This window comes from Erythrolamprus reginae, chromosome 11 (assembly GCF_031021105.1).
Source record: "Erythrolamprus reginae isolate rEryReg1 chromosome 11, rEryReg1.hap1, whole genome shotgun sequence".
In the NCBI taxonomy this organism is placed as follows: domain Eukaryota; kingdom Metazoa; phylum Chordata; class Lepidosauria; order Squamata; family Dipsadidae; genus Erythrolamprus; species Erythrolamprus reginae.
Genome location: NC_091960.1, coordinates 10,240,557 through 10,255,220, shown reverse-complemented (window position 1 = coordinate 10,255,220; position 14,664 = coordinate 10,240,557). Strand labels below are relative to the sequence as shown.

At 44.8% G+C, this 14,664-nt stretch overlaps 1 protein-coding gene across 1 annotated transcript in view; it reads left to right on the top strand.

Moving 5' to 3' along the window:
• Positions 1-14,664, top strand: part of LOC139173985 (uncharacterized) — a 28,164-nt gene that overhangs the window by 1,670 nt on the left and 11,830 nt on the right. The window contains exons 2-4 of the mRNA XM_070763971.1: positions 5,101-6,005; positions 10,337-11,439; positions 14,495-14,612. Of these exons, the coding sequence (XP_070620072.1) occupies positions 5,414-6,005; positions 10,337-11,439; positions 14,495-14,612 (1,813 nt within the window). The 5' untranslated portion in view covers positions 5,101-5,413. The remainder of the gene's footprint in view (positions 1-5,100; positions 6,006-10,336; positions 11,440-14,494; positions 14,613-14,664) is intronic.

Genomic DNA, 14,664 nt, shown 5'->3' with positions numbered 1-14,664 from the left:
GCATGTACATTAACTATTAAAATAATAACTAAATCTGAACCTCGGCATACGTACTAAATATGCATGTACATATTCACGTCTATACAAGTGATACCAAATCCAATTTGCTGAAATGGCCACTAAGTAGAAATTTGGCTCTTTGGGTATTGTATGTTTTTGTGTATGAATACAAGTGATCTCAGTCTGTTAAAATAACTGTCAAAAACTGGCTATACATATCTTTATTTGGGTGGGTGGGAGGAGGGGGGCTCGCACATAGAATAAACCACCACCTATTTACCCATCTACCTACCTACCTGCCTCTCACACCCACATACACACATACCTACAGTATATATTGCATAGTCATTTCAAGTTAAACTGTTAAAAGGGTAACTCTGTCAAAAATTGGCTGGATATACATTACAAATACATATAATCAATCACTGTGGGTCAAACTATAAAAGGAACAAAAGGCAAACATTGTGTGTGCAATTAGAGAATAGACATTGCCTATTGGAGATCATTTGGATTCTTGTCCTGTGGCTTAAAAGGTTCTTTACAGTGTGAATTTTAAAATATGTATATGCTACTTTCTTCCTGGACGCTTATTTTATTTATTATGTCAATATGTTAATTTTGTTCCAGAGAGATAAATCTTGTATTGGGTATATCCATACATTAGATATACCTTTAAAATGAATGCAATTTGCTTAATCCGGATAGTTATAAACTTGGTATTTTGTTTCCACAACATGTAATGCTTAGGTAATTTTAATGTTCATTCTTTGCACATCAGTGAACCCTAGTTAGGTCAGTTTATGCTTTAATGCATAGGGTAAATCCTCTACCCCAACTTGTATGGACTCAAATCTAGCCGGATTTCTGTTGAATTATGTGAGCATATCCATGCTATGTTCTTTGCAACTGAAGTACAGTGATACCTCGTCTTACAAACTTAATTGATTCCGGGAGGAGGTTCTTAAGGTGAAAAGTTTGTAAGACGAAACAATGTTTCTCATAGGAATCAATGGAAAAGCGATTAATGCGTGCAAGCCCAAAATTCACCCCTTTTGCCTGCCGAAGCGCCTGTTTTTGCACTGCTGAGATTCCCCTGAGGCTCCCCTCCATGGGAAACCCCACCTCCGGACTTCCGTGTTTTTGTGATGCTGCAGGAGAATCCCAGCAAGGGAATCCCAGCATCACAAAAACGAGCACTTCACTGGCAACGGAAATCCGGAGGTGGGGTTTCCCAGGGAAGGGAGCCTCAGTGAAATCGCAGCATCACAAAAACACCAAAGTCCTCGAAACCTCACCTCCGGACCTCTGTGTTTTTGCGATGCTGCGATTTCACTGAGGCTCCCCTCTCTGGGAAACCCCACCTCCGGATGTCCATTGCCAAGTTTTTGCACTGCTGGGATTCCCCTGCTGAGATTCCCCTGCAGCATCACAAAAACACGAGAGTCCGGAGGTGGGGAGCCTCAGGGGAATCCCAGCAGCGCAAAAACAGGTGCTTTGCTGGCAATGGGAGTCCGGAAGTGGGGCATCCCAGCGGCGGCGGTGGGTTTGTAAGGTGAAAATAGTTTGTAAGAAGAGGCAAAAAAATCTTAAACCCCGGGTTTGTATTTCGAAAAGTTTGTATGACGAGGTGTTTGTAAGAGGAGGTATCACTGTATTTTGCATTTCTTTTAATCTTGTCCAGACTACAGTATATTCCTGGAAATCATTTTGTTTTTGATTAAAGACAACAACATACAGGTGCTGCCACCTGGTGGTTTGGAAAAAAAACTTACTGTAATACAATTTGCAAAAGTAAAATGGCAAATGATTTCTGCACTGCTGCAGGCAATATACCCAGGGTTCCTTTGCTGTTAGTACTTTTTAGAATCAAGAAAAGAGTTGCTTCAGGATTTAGGTTTAAGTGTGTTGTATAACAATCCAGTATTAACTTCACAATGCCACCCTTACATTGGTTAGGATGTGAAATAACGATTAGCCTAACCTGAATAGCGTATTGCACTTTTCCTGATTGTGATAAAATAATAGTGCTGCTATATATCAGAATATATTTTGTGGAACAAATCTGAATTTATTTTCATGAAAATATGCAAAAGGACTGAAATTGCTTTAGTTTGAAACCGGGCTGTTAAAATACAAATTTCAGGATTAATGTCCAGTTTAATAGCCCAGTTCTAAATTTATAACACATCTTCTGTGACAGTTGAGCAAACACACAGTAGGGTCATACAATGTTCCCTCAATTTTCGCGGGGGATGCGTTCCGAGACCGCCCGCGAAAGTCGAATTTCCGCGAAGTAGAGATGCGGAAGTAAATACACTATTTTTGGCTATGAACAGTATCACAAGCCTTCCCTTAACACTTTAAACCCCTAAACTACAATTTCTCATTCCCTTAGCAACCATTTAGATTAATACTCACCATGTTTATTTATTAAACTTTATTAAAAAAAATATTTATTAAAGGCGGACAAAAGTTTGGCGATGACGTATGATGTCATCGGGCCGGAAAAACCATGGTATAGGGGAAAAAACAGCAAAGTATTTATTAATTAATATTTTTGAAAAACCGTGGTATAGCCGTTTCGCGAAGTTCGAACCCGCGAAAATCGAGGGACCACTGTACTGCCATTCTATGCAGATGTACACAGAGATAAAGCTGATTAAAACCAAGATCTATTTATATTACTGGGCTATGAGGCAACATTTTAAAATAGAAGATAAAATTATTCATTTTAAAATGTAATAAATAATCTAGTGCCTACTGACTTTTATTACACATGATGCCCTGAATTATGTGTTTTCTAATCTGTTCAGCTATTATTATGTTCTAGAATGTGGGGTGGTAAATGAAAACAAGTAATTTCCTAATATAGAAGCAGCTTTAATTCTATTATATTGATTAGGGCTTATTTTTCTAATAAAATGCAAGTCTTTGTACATCACACAAGCTGAAAATGGAAGTAGACATGCCTGGGGAAAAAACATCACTTATTCTTGGAATAGTCATTGCAGATCTCTGCAAGAAATAAAAATTGATTATGGCAATTTAATCAATTAATTTTGCACAGGGATTTTACTACAATATTGTGTGACAGGCTGAGACAGGATATTCTTTAGTACTCCTCTGTTGAGCTTGCTTCATAAAAATGATAAAAAGGCAAATGGAGAAAACATTAAACATTAAACTTGCACTTAGATGCTTGGGAGAAAATGTGTGATATAAATAGTCTTTTTATTTTTGGCACGGATTTTTCTAAAGTTTTAACTAAACTGTCTCCTTCAATAAACTGACATAACTAAGTTTAAAATAATAATAATAAGTTTATTGTCATTGTCAAAAACAACAAATTAGATTAGATTAGATTTATTGGATTTATATGCCGCCCCTCTCCGTAGACTCGGGGAGGCTCACAACAATGGTAAACAAAACATAGTAACCAATCTAATATTTTGCAATCTAAATTACACTTTTAAATTTAAAAAAAAAAATCCAAAAGAGCCCCAATATATTAAAAAAACAAGCACACAATCAAATCATACACAAAAACTACATGGGCAAGGGGGAGATGTCTCAATTTCCCCATGCCTGACGGCAGAGGTGGGTTTTAAGGAGTTTCCGAAAGGCAAGGAGGGTGGGGGCAATCCTGATCTCTGGGGGGAGCAGGTTCCAGAGGGTCGGAGCTCTTCTCCTGGGTCCCGCCAGACAACATTGTTTAGTCGACGGGACCCGGAGAAGGCCAACTCTGTGGGACCTAACTGGTCGCTGGGATTCATGCAGCAGAAGGCGATCCCGGAGATATTCTGGCCCAATGCCATGAAGGACAATGAAAGTCGTGTGACACCCAGGGACCAGAATAAATGTCCCACCCACTACAAATTCCCCACCCTGAACCACTCAACCATCTACATGACAAACCAAGTAATATTGTTCAACCGTTCACTGATGGTGACCCCTTAGTTTGTTGTTAAGTGCGAGTATAGCTCTGGGATAAAAACTATTCAGGAAACGTGTGGTCCGAGTTCTAGTTGTTCTGTATCTTCTGCCAGAAGGCAACAATTCAAAGAGATTGTAAGTAGGGTGAGAAGAGTCTTTGAGAATAGTATGCACCTTCCTAGAACAGCGAGAGGTGAAGAGGTCATCCAGGTCGGGTAGCTGGAGCCCAATGATGTTCTGGGCAGTTTTTAATAATTCTTTGTAGAGAAGGGGAGAGAGGTTTTATAAAGTGTAAAAGATCAAATATTTTCTGATATAAACATTGTTGGCTTGTCTCGGTTAGCTATGCTATGAAACCTTGGACAATACCGAGCAGAGAATTTTAACAGAGCGTGGATGTGTGATAAAGCCAAAACACGGACTTAGTTAAATAAGTATTATTTACATATAAACAAAATATAAACAATCCAGAATAAGCACGTAGCAAATACAGAATAATATGCACTGAGCAAATTACAAGATTAGCACAAAGCAAAACACAATATAGATAACAAGCACAAAGCTAAAATACAATATAGATAAAGCACAAAGCTAAAATACAATATAGATAAAAGCACAAAGCTTATACAAGCACGAAGCTTGGACACAACTCCCCCCGTCTCAGGCAAAAGTAAAGTAAAAGAAATGACTGAACAAAATAATGAGCTTTTATAGCTTCAATGAGGAAGTGACGAAACAGCCTTGAATATTAACTCTTCAAGTACAAGTCAAACCTTTAAGTGCACATTAACTCTTTAAGTACATGTTTGGTACAGTTTACAGTATGCAGTTTACAATGGCAATCCCTAACAATCATGTACTCTGTACAGTAGTACCTCTAGATACGGGTTGCTCTACATGCGAGTATTTCCAGATACGAGCTAGGAGGGGAGAGACATTTCTGTTCTATTCCTGAGCTGAAATTCGGGGTACGAGCCGAGCGTCCACTAGGTGGCGCAAGAATCCTCGCTTTTGGTTAGAATCCTTGCTTTTGGTTATCTCGGAGGGGAAAAAAGTTATTTGTTCCAGAATACGAGTTGCCTCGAGATACAAGCTCCCTTAGGGAACCAATTATGCTCGTATGTGCTAACAAACATTGGCTTTTGAAACCTGACTTTTCTTCCACAGGAAATGAAGTGATCTGCCTTCTCTCGTGAGCTGTGACTTACCCTCTGCACCCAATACATGTGGGGAGATGCAGCTATTGTTGCCGTTCAGAGTTTAGAGTCCTAGATTTGGGAAGTTTCGTAATCTACACTCTCTGCACGAATGACATATGGAGGAGACTGAAGGATCGTCTACGAGGCGGCACAGAAATTGGGAATTTTGAAATTCAGACCTATTACATGTCCTTCCTTGTACCTGTTTTGCTTGCGTTTAGACTTCTGCGGGCCTGCGGTATAACCTGCCAAGGAGACATTTCGGGTTTTCCTTGGTAGAAATGAGGCGGGATAGACCACAAGAACGGGCAGCTAGCTGGCCAGCAGAGCACATCAAGGTGCTCCTTGCCCTCTGGACTGAGGCCGCGGTCACTCACGACCTTAGCTCCCACGGGAGGAACCGTGCGGTCTACGATGGCATTTCTCAGCGCCTGGCCGAAATGGGCATTTATCGGACCGGCGATCAATGTCGCGAGAAAATGAAAGGCTTGAAAGTGGCTTACCGCAAAGCTAAGGAAAACAACTCAGTGGGGCGGCCGCCGATCAAATGTCCCTTCTATGATGAAATTGACCAGATCATGACCCAGTATATAAACTGCAGGCCCGGTTTTCCCTCTGAGGCTGGTGAAGGGTCTGGTGTGGCTGCGGACAGAGCGGAAGGCCTCTCCATCTCTGAGACCTGGGGGACCTCTGAGCGTTGGGCATCCCAGGCCTCGGGGCACTGGCTGTCCCAGACTGCGGCCTCCGAAAGCCAAGGGACCGATGAATTCAGCTACACCCAGGCAGAGGCTCATGAGGCCTTTGGTGAGATCCAAGTCATCCCAGTTCAGGTGAAGGAAGAGGAATCGGAAGATGAAATCTCACCTGAGCTGGGTAAACTACTTGTTCCTGTCCCCTGGGGAAGGTATCGGGGCAAATCCTCTAGAGCAGTGTTTTTCAACCAGTGTGCCATGAGACATGGTCAGGTGTGCCGCGAAGCTCAGCAAGAGAGAGAAAGAGAGAGAGAGAAAGAAAGAAAGCAAGAGAGAGAGAAAGAGAGAAAGAGAAAGAAAGAAAGAGAGAGAGAAAGAGAAAGAGAGAGAAAGAAAGCAAGAGAGAGAGAAAGAGAGAGAAAGAAAGCAAGAGAGAGAGAAAGAAAGGCAGGGAAGGAGGGAGAGATAGAAAGAGAGCAAAAAAGAGAGGAAGGAAGGAAGAGAGAGAGAAAGAGGGATGGAGAGAGAGGAAGGAAGGGAAAGAGAGAGAGAAATAGAGCGAAAGGGAAGAAGAGAGAGAAAAAAAAATTTGTCCAAACTTTTTTAGCCCCCCCCCACTCCCCCCTGCTCAATGTGCCCCATGATTTTGTATATGTAAAAAATGTGCCGCAGCTTAAAAAAGGTTGAAAATCACTGCTCTAGAGCAGTGTTTCCCAACCTTGGCAACTTGAAGATATCTGGACTTCAACTCCCAGAATTTCCCAGCCAGCGTTTGCTGGCTGGGGAATTCTGGGAGTTGAAGTCCAAATACAGTGTTCCCTCGATTTTCGCAGGGGATGCGTTCTGAGACCGCCAGCGAAAGTCGAATTTCCGCGAAGTAGAGATGCGGAAGTAAATGCACTATTTTTGGCTATGGACAGTATCACAAGCCTTCCCTTAACACTTTAAACCCCTAAATTACCATTTCCCATTCCCTTAACAACCATTTACTCACCATTATTACTGGTACTCACCATTGAATAAGACACTTAGTAATCCTGATATTTATAAACATAATTAATTATTAACAATAATTATTATTTTTGTTATTTATTTGCAAAAATTATTAGTTTGGCGATGATGTATGACGTCATCGGGCGGGAAAAACCATGGTATAGAAAAAGAACGCGAAGTATTTTTTAATTAATATTTTTTATAAAATCATGGTATAGGCTATTCGCAAAGTTCGAACCCACGAAAATCGAGGGAACACTCTATCTTCAAGTTGCCAAGGTTGGGGAACACTGCTCTAGAACACTGATGCGTGGACCTTTTTCTTCTTGCAAGCCAAAAATGAGAGTGCTGGTATGCACATGTGAAAGGCATACACACACACATATCATGCATGCCACACTCAGGGGTGGGCTCCAGCCGGAACGCCCGGAACGGTTGTTCAGCTGGGGAAAGCTGAGTGATTCTGGTAATAAAATTACCGGCTTTTTTGCTTCCGCCCACGTACGGAAGCAAAGAAACCAGCAATTTTTGCTGCCGGAAAGACGCCCGCGCACCGTTCTGGCTGCTGGCCATCTCCGGCCGCAACACGCCTGCGGCACCCCTGCAGATAAGGTAAGGACCGGATGGGCCGCTCGCACCGCAGCACGGCGGCGGAAGTGGATGGTAGAGAGTCCCTGCCGCGAGAGGCACAGGAGCTGGCAGGGCAAAAGGCGGCAGGGAGCCACCATGACAGGCACACGGGTGGGGGGGCGAATGGTGGTGAGCGGGGCAAATGGCAGCAGCGAGCGGCCACTTACCTTTTTTTTAGGCTACTTCCGGGGGGTTTTCGCTTCTGGGCATGCGCAGAGGTGAAAAAAACCCAGAAATCTCATCCTTGCACGAGATTAGGCTTCCGTGCATGTGCAAATGCTGAATCCCGCGCGCACGGGGTAGGGCTGGGAATGGTAGCCCGCCCCTGGCCATACTGCACATGAGCACATTTCCGCCCATGCGCCCCACCGAGTCTGCGGAGAGGGGCGGCATACAAATCTAAATAAACATAAATAAACATAAACATAAACCTACCCACCTTCGGCTGTTTTTCATCCTCAGCCTTCCCTGAAGCCTGGGGAGTGCAAAAAACAGCCCAACAGACAAATCAGAAGTTTGGAAAAAGGGACTTCCAGTTTGTCTGTTGGGTTGTTTTCACCTTCCTGGGGCTTCAGGAGACTTCCCTGAAACCTCCAGTGTGTGAACAACGGCCCAATAGGCAAACCAGAAGTTGCCTGTTGGGCCTTTTTTCACCCTTCGAAGGCTTCAAGGAAGCCTCCTGAAGCCCAAAGGGGGCAAAATCGGCCTTCCCCAAGGCCGAAAATCAGCTACCCAGCACACGCATGCATACTGGAGCTGACAGATATAGCTCCTCTTGCCACCTGTGGAGGGGAAGGGGAAACATATTTCTCAATATTCTGTTAACCGTTTTATGAAATATTTAGGTCTTTAGTTTCATAGTTTTATTGGACTTTTGGTCTAAATGTTTTACCCAAACTCTACTGGAAACACAACTTTCTGTTTCTGGAAATGCATGCAGGCCAACGTCTACTGGTTATTTTTAATTTACTACTACTACTACTACTACTACTACTATTATTATTATTATTATTATTATTATTATTATTTATTAGATTTGTATGCCGCCCCTCATTGAAGACTCGGGGCGGCTCACAACAATATATGATAAATCCAATAATTAAAAACTCAGTCTAAAAACCCTTATCATAAAAATAACCACACAACCCAATCATACCAAACATAAATCTTATTAGCAAGGGGATGCATCAGTTACCTGCGTGAGTGCCCACACCCATAATTCAATGTCTGGGGAGGGCAAAAACACCTTCCCCCACCCCTTCAAAGGCCCTCTGGAGGCCGGAAACGGCCTGTTTCCCAACTTCTGGTGGCCCCAGTAGGCTCATGTTTTGCCCTTCCCAGGCTCCAAAGGCTTCCCTGAAGCTGGGGGGAGGTTAAAAACGCCCTCTCCTGTCCCCCCAGAGGCTCTCTGGAAGCCAAAAACTCCCTCCCAGAGCCTCTGTGTGAGGCAAAAATCAGCTGGCCAGCACACACATGCACATTGGAGCTGAACTAGTGCAACAGCTCCTGTGGCAGCAGATATGATGGCACCTGTACCATAGGTTAACCATAACTGTCCTAGGGTAACCTTCAGATTTTGTTTTAGCCTGCAGCCACAGATGTCTTCGGAGAGGGGCGGCATACAAATCCAAGTAATAAATAAATAAATAATAAATAATAAATAAATGTGTGCTTCACATGCATATCATTTTCCTTTACTTTCTTGCCCTTTGAATCACTGGCCATTGGAGATTGACCATCAGATGATGATGATGATGATGATAATAATAATAATAATAATAATAATAATAATAATAATAGATTAGATTAGATTTATTGGATTTATATGCCGCCCCTCTCCGCAGACTCGGGGCGGCTCACAACAATAGTAAAAAAAAACAGTACATAGTGACAAATCCAATGCCCACCAATCCAATTACAATTTTAAGTTAAGAAATTAAGAAAATTAAGTTAATTTTAAGTTAAGAAATTCATAAAACAATCCCAATATATATATAAAAACAAGCACACAATCAATCAAACGGCAAAACAACATGGGCAAGGGGGAGATGTTTTAGTTCCCCCATGCCTGACGGCAGAGGTGGGTTTTAAGGAGTTTACGAAAGGCGGGGAAGGTGGGGGCAATCCTAATCTCAGGGGGGAGCTGGTTCCAGAGGGTCGGAGCCACCACAGAGGAGGCTCTTCCCCTGGGTCCCGCCAGACGACATTGTTTAGTCGACGGGACCCGAAGAAGGCCGACTCTGTGGGACCTAACCGGTCGCTGGGATTCGTGCGGCAGAAGGTGGTCCCGAAGATGATGATGATGATGATGATGATGATGATAATAATAATAATAATAATAATAATAATAATATAATGATAGTAATAGTAGTAATAGTAATAATAGTAATAATAATAATTTATTAGATTTGTATGCCGCCCCTCTCCGAGGACTCGGAGCGGCTCACGACAAGTAAAAACATCATATACAAATCCAATATTCAAACAGTTTTAAAAGCCCCTATTAAAAAACAATCATGCAACCCAAACACACCATACATAAAGCCAAGACAGCTAAGGATATATCAATTCCTCCATGCCTGGCGACATAGATAGGTTTTCAAAAGTTTACGAAAGGCGAGGGTGGGGGCAGTCCTAATCTCCAGGGGGTGCTGATTCCAGAGGGCCGGGGCTGCCACAGAGAAGGCTCTTCCCCTGGGTCCTGCCAGATGGCGTTGTTTTGTCGACGGGACCCGGAGAAGGCCAACTCCGTGGGACCTAATGGGTCGCTGGGATTCGTGCGGCAGCAAATTATCAATCATTCTGACCCAATTGGTGATGTTGAGGGGGGAAAAATAAATATGTATGTATGTATATATATATGGCTGTTCCATGTCCCTTACTTTATAGATGTGGCCTCTCCTATGCTAATGGAGATCCAACCTCCACCCAGGCAACTCATCTCCATGCTTGACCAGCGTCCCCATCTTCGAACTCGGAAACAAAAAGTTCAGGGGGATGGGCAGATGAGGGGCGCCGGCCAGAGGTGCAGCCGTTCCCATCCGCTGGATCTACAGAGAATGCAGAAACAGGCGGCCCTCCAAGCTGAGGAGAAGCAGAGCTTAGCCGAGTTCATCCAGTACGACAAGGAGATGCGACGCGAGGATAGGGAGTTCCAGGCCCAGCTCTTTGAGAAACTTTTTCAGAAGCAAACTGAGTTGATCCAGGCCCTGACTCAGCGATCCCCTGGCAGCCCTGCCTCTCCTGCCTGCGCTAATCCATTGCAGGCCTTGTCCGCCAAGAACGGAGCGGGAACAGCCGCCGGGCCTAGCTCGCCCCTACAGGCCTTGTTGGAGCAGATAATGCAGTCGGACCTACCAGGGAAGAGTCTAAACAGGCTGGCAGTGAAAGAAGCCCTCGGGGGAAGAGTTAAGGTGCCTCCTGAGGTGCAGTATTGGACCGCCGAAGAGATACTGAGGTGGCTCTTGTCCCAGCAGCCTCCTACAGGCCCCTGTCAGGAGATGATGCCAGGCCCAAGGCTCCCTTTCGTTGCGGGACACCTGAGAGCCACAGGGAAAGGTGATACCGCGGAGGCCCATCTCTCCGTTTTGAATCCATTATGCGACTCGTACCAGAGTTCTCAGCAGCAAGGCAGGGACCAGCTCCGCAACAAGGCCCAGCATCTGTGCGCCAGCAATTGCGCCAAAGCGCTTGAAACAGACGTAGACCTGGAGACCCGCCGACAGTCTTTCAGGCAGTTCCGTTATCAGGAGGCCCACGGGCCCCAGGAAGCGTACCGGTGTCTGTGGCGGCTTTCCCAGCAGTGGTTACGGCCAGAGGCGCGTAGCAAAGAGGAAATTATGGAGCTGCTGGTGGTTGAGCAGTTCCTGAACGTACTCCCTGAGGAGATCCAGACCTTGGTACGTGAATGCCAGCCGGAAAACGGCAAGGAAGCGGTGGCCCTGGCGGAGAGATTCCAGCTCCATTTTGAGTCCAAGAGGCAACGGGACCAAGTAAGATCACGCCGAGAGTGATTTGAGCTCTGGGGTTTGGAAATAGGATTAAGGAGGAGTGAGGAAACAGAATTAGAAATAGAAATAGAAATAGAACAAAATAAAACAAAACAAAACAAAACAGAACAGAATACAGTACAGTAGTACCGCTAGATACGAGCTGCTCCAAATGCGAGTATTCCAAGTTACGAGCTGCGATGCGAGTGAAATTTCTGTTCGACACCCGAGCTCAAATTCGGGATATGAGCTGAGCTTCCACTAGGTGGTGCAAGAATTCCATGCTTCCAGTTATCTCGGCATGAAAAACAAAGTCTAAAGGCATTCGTTCGAGATGCGAGTTGATTGATTTACGAGCTTGGGTTTGGAACGAATTAAACTCGTATGTCGAGGTACCACTGTATTTTATTGGTCGAGTGTGAGTGGACCCACAAGGAATTTGTCTTTGGTGCATAGGCTCTCAGTGTACATAAAAGAAAAGATTTAATTGAATTCATTATATTTGTATGCCTCCCCTCTCTGAAAATACATTTGTCAAGAATCATGAGGTCCAACACTTAATGATTGTTATAAGGTACAACTAAGCAATCAGGAAACAATATTAATGTAAATCATAAGGATACAAGCAAAAAGTTACAGTCCTAAGTAAGAGGAGATGGATGATAGGAACGATGAGAAGACTAATAGTATTAGTAATGCAGCCTTTAGTAAATAGTTTGACAGTGGTGAGGGAATTATTTGTTTAGCAGAGTGATGGCGTTTGGGAAAAAACGTTTGAGGGTAGGAGTTGAAACAATTTATGTCCTGGATGCAAGGGATCAATCAATATTTTCATGGCCCTCTTTTTGACTCGTGCAGTATGAAAAAAATGAAAAAAAGAATTTATTTTCATACATCCTTCTGGACCGAAAAAGTTTATACAGTGTTCCCTCGCTTTTCGCGTGGGATGCGTTCCGAGACCGCCTGCGAAAGTCAAATTTCCGCGAAGTAGAGATGCGGAAGTAAATACACTATTTTTGGCTATGAACAGTATCACAAACCTTCCCATAACACTTTAAACCCCTAAATTGCAATTTTCCATTCCCTTAGCAACCATTTAGATTATTACTCACCATGTTTATTTATTAAACATGGAAAGTTTGGCGATGACATATGACGTCATCGGGTGGGAAAAACCGTGGTATAGGGGGGAAACCCGCGAAGTATTTTTTAATTAATATTTTTGAAAAACCATGGTATAGACTTTTCGCGAAGTTCAAACCCACGAAAATCGAGGGAACACTGTGCATGGAATCTCGGAATTACTGTTGTTATTAGCAAAGATTTATCATTTTTTAATTGAAAGTGAGTTTTAAAGACAATGAAAGAACAAGAAGTACTGCAGGAAGGCAAACACCTTTCCTGAAAGACATACAGTGATCCCTCGAGTATCGCGAGGGTTCCGTTCCAAGACCCCTCGCCATAATCGATTTTTCGCGATGTAGGGTTGCGGAAGTAAAAACACCATCTGCGCATGCGCACCCTTTTTTTCATGGCCGCACATGCGCAGATGGTGGAGTTTGCGTGGGCGGCGGGCGGCACCCAGGGAAGGTTCCTTCGGCCGCCCAGCAGCTGATCTGCTCTGTAGCGCGGTAGCAGCGAGGAGCCGAAGATGGGGTTTCCATCTTTGGCTCCTCGCTCCTGCGGAGCAGATCAGCTGCTGGGCGGCCGAAGGAACCTTTCCTGGGTCCTCCCGCCGCCCAGGCAAAGGGGAAACCCCAAGATCGCTTGCTGCTTGCCCGTCACCCGCCCGCCCGGCCGCTCCCTTGCCGCTTGCCACTTGCCCGTTCACCCGCCCGGCCGGCTGCTCGCTTGCCGCTTGCCCATTCACCCGCCCGCCCGGCTGCTCGCTTGCCGCTTGCCGCTTGCCCGTCACCCGCCCACCCAGCCACTCGCTTGCCGCTTGCCCGTTCACCCGCCCGCCCGCCCGGCTGCTCGCTTGCCGCTCGAGAGCAAGAGGGGGAGAGATAGAGAAAGAGAGAGAAGGAAAGAAAGAGATGAGAGAGGGAGGAAGAGAGTGTGAGAGAGGAAGAAGCAAGAGAGAGAAAGAGAGAGAGAAAGAAAGATGAGAAAGGAAGGGAGTGACGTCATCGGGTGGAAAAATCGCGATATAGCGTTTCGCGAAGATTGAGATCGTGAAAATCGAGGGATCACTGTACTTCCAATTTGCTTGAGCCTTTCTTGCTTTGGTAGAAGCTGAATGGCTACTCAAAATTTTCTAAACCAGGAGTCTCTAACCTTTTAAGACTTGTGTAGTTTAACTCCCTGAGTTCCTCAGACAGCTTTGCTGGTATAAATTGTCAGATTTTGACCAATATTTTCATGTGACTGCAGCGAGATTTATTTTTTAAGGATATTTAGGATGAGGCAGCAAGAAGCAAATTCAGAATGCTTGTACAGTGGTACCTCGTGATACGAACCCCTCGTGATACGAGCATTTCGAGATACGAACCCGGGGTTCGGAAATTTTTTGCCTCTTCTTACGAACTTTTTTCGACTTACGAACCCACCGCAGATCGCAAAATGGCACTCCGTTGGGCACCGCCGCCCGGCTGTCACCTTTTGAAACAGCCGGGGGGCTTCTCGGCGTTCTCACGAACCCGAACTTTTGCCGAACTTTTCGGGTTCGGGAGGCTGCCGAGAAGCGCCGCCGCCTGCCTATCACCTTCTGAAACAGCTGGGGGGCTTCTCAGCGTTCTCCCGAACGCCGAACCCGGAAGTTCGGCAAAAGTTCGGGTTCGGGTTCCAGAGACCGCCAAGAAGCACCCGGCTGTTTCAGAAGGTTACAGCCGGGCGGCGGTGCCCGGCAGAGCGCCATTTTCGCGATCGGCGGCGATTTCGGCTGATCTGGCGGCTGAAACCGAGGTAGGGAATCCCAATAGGGAATTCCATGGGCGGAGCTTTGACGTCACGAAGACGTCCTTCCTGGTCGGCCGATACATCTTTATATCTTTGGTGTGGAACTGAGGGGCCTTTTTTACTTTTGAAGAAGTGATAAACACACTTTTTTGTTTTTCAGGAACGTGTTACGTCAGATAACATGGTTGTAGATTCTCCTCAAGAAGACTTGAATGTGGACCAGAGACAACCCTGCGTAAAAGACAACCGAGAAAATACTAGGAAGGTTGGCCTAGTAGGTAAGAACTTGTTTATTATGTGCATCGAATCTTTGATGTGACATATTTGTTT